At 45.2% G+C, this 2,500-nt stretch overlaps 1 protein-coding gene across 1 annotated transcript in view; it reads left to right on the top strand.

Moving 5' to 3' along the window:
• Nucleotides 1–2,500, top strand: part of LOC119595100 — a gene marked incomplete in the record, with an annotated part of 95,204 nt that overhangs the window by 76,658 nt on the left and 16,046 nt on the right. Inside the window, 5 exon segments of the mRNA XM_037944244.1 lie at nucleotides 42–174; nucleotides 673–740; nucleotides 973–1,227; nucleotides 1,534–1,773; nucleotides 1,999–2,283. Of these exon segments, the coding sequence (XP_037800172.1) occupies nucleotides 42–174; nucleotides 673–740; nucleotides 973–1,227; nucleotides 1,534–1,773; nucleotides 1,999–2,283 (981 nt within the window).

Genomic DNA, 2,500 nt, shown 5'->3' with positions numbered 1-2,500 from the left:
AGGAACAGAGAAAGCCATAACGAGCGAGCCATGAACCGCAGGCGTGTGCAAGGTCCCTGCGGAGTGGGCGGGCGAGTGGTACTCCGGCTGGGACCAGGTGGGCGTGGCGTCTGACCTGTGGCTCGACCAGATCTGCCTGACGTCTTCAAGAAACCGATTCCTTGTCAAGAAAGAGTAGGTGGAGGATGCGGCTTTCGCGCTGTTGTTATTTTTCTTGTTTTGTTTTTTGTTTTCGTTTATTTTGTTCTTGTTCTTTATTTTCTTCTTTTTCTCTCTCTCTTTTTGTTCTTGTTTTTCTATTGCTTCTTTTTTTTCTTCTTTTTCTTTATCCTATTTAATTTATTTTCTTTCTTCTTTATCTTATCATTTTTGTTCTAATTCTTCTTTTCATTATCATTATTATCATGATCATTATTATCATCATTACTAATTTTTATCATTATTGTTGTTGTTGTTATTATTATTATTATTATTATTATTATCATTATTATTATTATTATCATTATTATTATTATTATTATTATTATTATTATTATTATTATTATTGATAACCTTATTATTATTATGCTGATGATGGTAGGATTTTTATTAGTAGTCATTACTGTTATTAACATAAATACTATCGACCTTAGATTATATACAGAACTATATCCAAACCCCTGCTTCCCTCAGATGGAGAGACTGCAACACATGCTACGTAGTCACGGAGAAACACCCCAACATCCTTGAGTATAAAGAATGTAAGTAACTTGTGTTAACAGGTTGAGAGGAAAATATTTTAATGATTGTCTGATAAGGGAGATGTATACTCAACTATCTGGTTAGATACATGAAACGTTATTGTTTCGTTGCTATCAGTCTTATTTCTGTTGTTGTTCTTTTTTTTTAATAAAATATATATTTTATAGATTAAGATACGTTTTTTCCCTTTTACCCCTCCCCTCTCCCCCCACCTCCCCCCTCTCCCCCCAGCCCAATGCGAGGCGACGGACGACCTCCAAGCGCTGTGTTCAACCATCGACCCCGCGCAGCCGCCCACCCACGTCATGCGCATGGACAGCACGACCGAGTGTCCGTTCCTTGGGCTGCGTCCGTTCACGTACCGACTGCGCCACCGAAGCTGCACCGACGAACCGTCCCGACTTACCTCCGAGAACAACGGAACCGAACTCGTCTTCCACTACGACCCCTGCGCTGATGATACCGACTTACATATCGACGTTCGGTGTAAGTCGGGAGTTTTGAGGCGTCGTTGTTAACAGCCTTGTGGTTATTGTTATTGTCATTATTATCGTTATTGCCTGCCACAACTAAGTCGCCAGTATATAGCCTACACCACTTTAGTCATCCATGGGTAGCTTTACACCATTCCAGTCATCAATTTATTAGAATGCATCAATTCAAATCATCAAATCTTACACCTGTACTATCATCCATTGGTAGCCTGCATTAAGCCTTCAATCACCTACATCCCTTCAGTCATCCATTGTCAACCTACATCAGTTCACCCCCCCCCCCTCTCCCCCCGAGCAGCGGAGAGGATCGAGTGCGTGGGGACGTGGAGCGAGGGCAACGCCAGCTTCCTCATGGGGAAACTGGAGTCGATCCTCGGCGGGGAGCCTCGCTACCGCTGCTTCACCTTCGCCGAGGAGGAGGACGAGGAGGAGGCGGGCGAGGGGCACCGCTACGTCGTCAGCAGAACCTCGTCGGAGGCGTGCGCCGCCCTCGGGGAGAGTTCCGACAGCTCCTACAAGATATTCGGGGAAGCGGTCGGTGAGTTTCGTTTATTCGTTTGCTTGCTGATCCTTTTGCTTTTTTTTGTTTGCTAATTTCTTTGTTTGTTTTTGTTTGCTGATTTCATTGTTTTTATTTTAATTCTATCTTGGTCCGTGTTGTAGTTTTTAAAATCGTTCTTAGGGGTCGTTCTTCTTTTACTGTCATCTTACTACAAATAACTAATCATTGCCATGTGTGGCTGCATTCCTCCATCCACCTCAGCCCCCGGGGAACCGACCATCCACGGCTACGACGCGTCCGAGCTGGTGAAGGTCGGCGCGGCCCTCAACCTGACGTGCAGCAGCGGCGGTGGATTTCCCCGCGCCAAGCTCACGTGGCTCAAGAACGGAGAGGTAATCCCTTCGGAGACGGTCCAGGAGGGCGGGAATTCAGTGGCCGTCGTTGAGGTCACCGTCGAGGGGCCGGATAACGAGACGGAGTACCTTTGTCGAGCCTACAACTTCGTGGCGGATTTCAGCGCGAGCGTCGTGGTGCGCGTGGAGCAAGGTGAGGGCCGGTTGCGGGGTAGTGACTGTGACGAAATGTGGGTCATATGGTGCATTAGTAGGTACAGTTTGGAGGGAATGAGTGTAACGGAAAGTGTAAAAAAAACATTTTCGTTTGGTGTATATATATTTATTTAAAGAGATTCCAAATTCGAAAATACGGGGAAACTTTTCAACTAATTTCGGTAGTGGTTTCTAAGGGACTAGTAGGGGTAACA

The sequence above is a fragment of the Penaeus monodon genome, chromosome 35, assembly GCF_015228065.2.
Source record: "Penaeus monodon isolate SGIC_2016 chromosome 35, NSTDA_Pmon_1, whole genome shotgun sequence".
Classification (NCBI taxonomy): Eukaryota; Metazoa; Arthropoda; class Malacostraca; order Decapoda; family Penaeidae; genus Penaeus; species Penaeus monodon.
The sequence above is the reverse complement of the archived record's forward strand: the minus strand, read 5'-3'. Positions and strand labels throughout refer to the sequence as shown.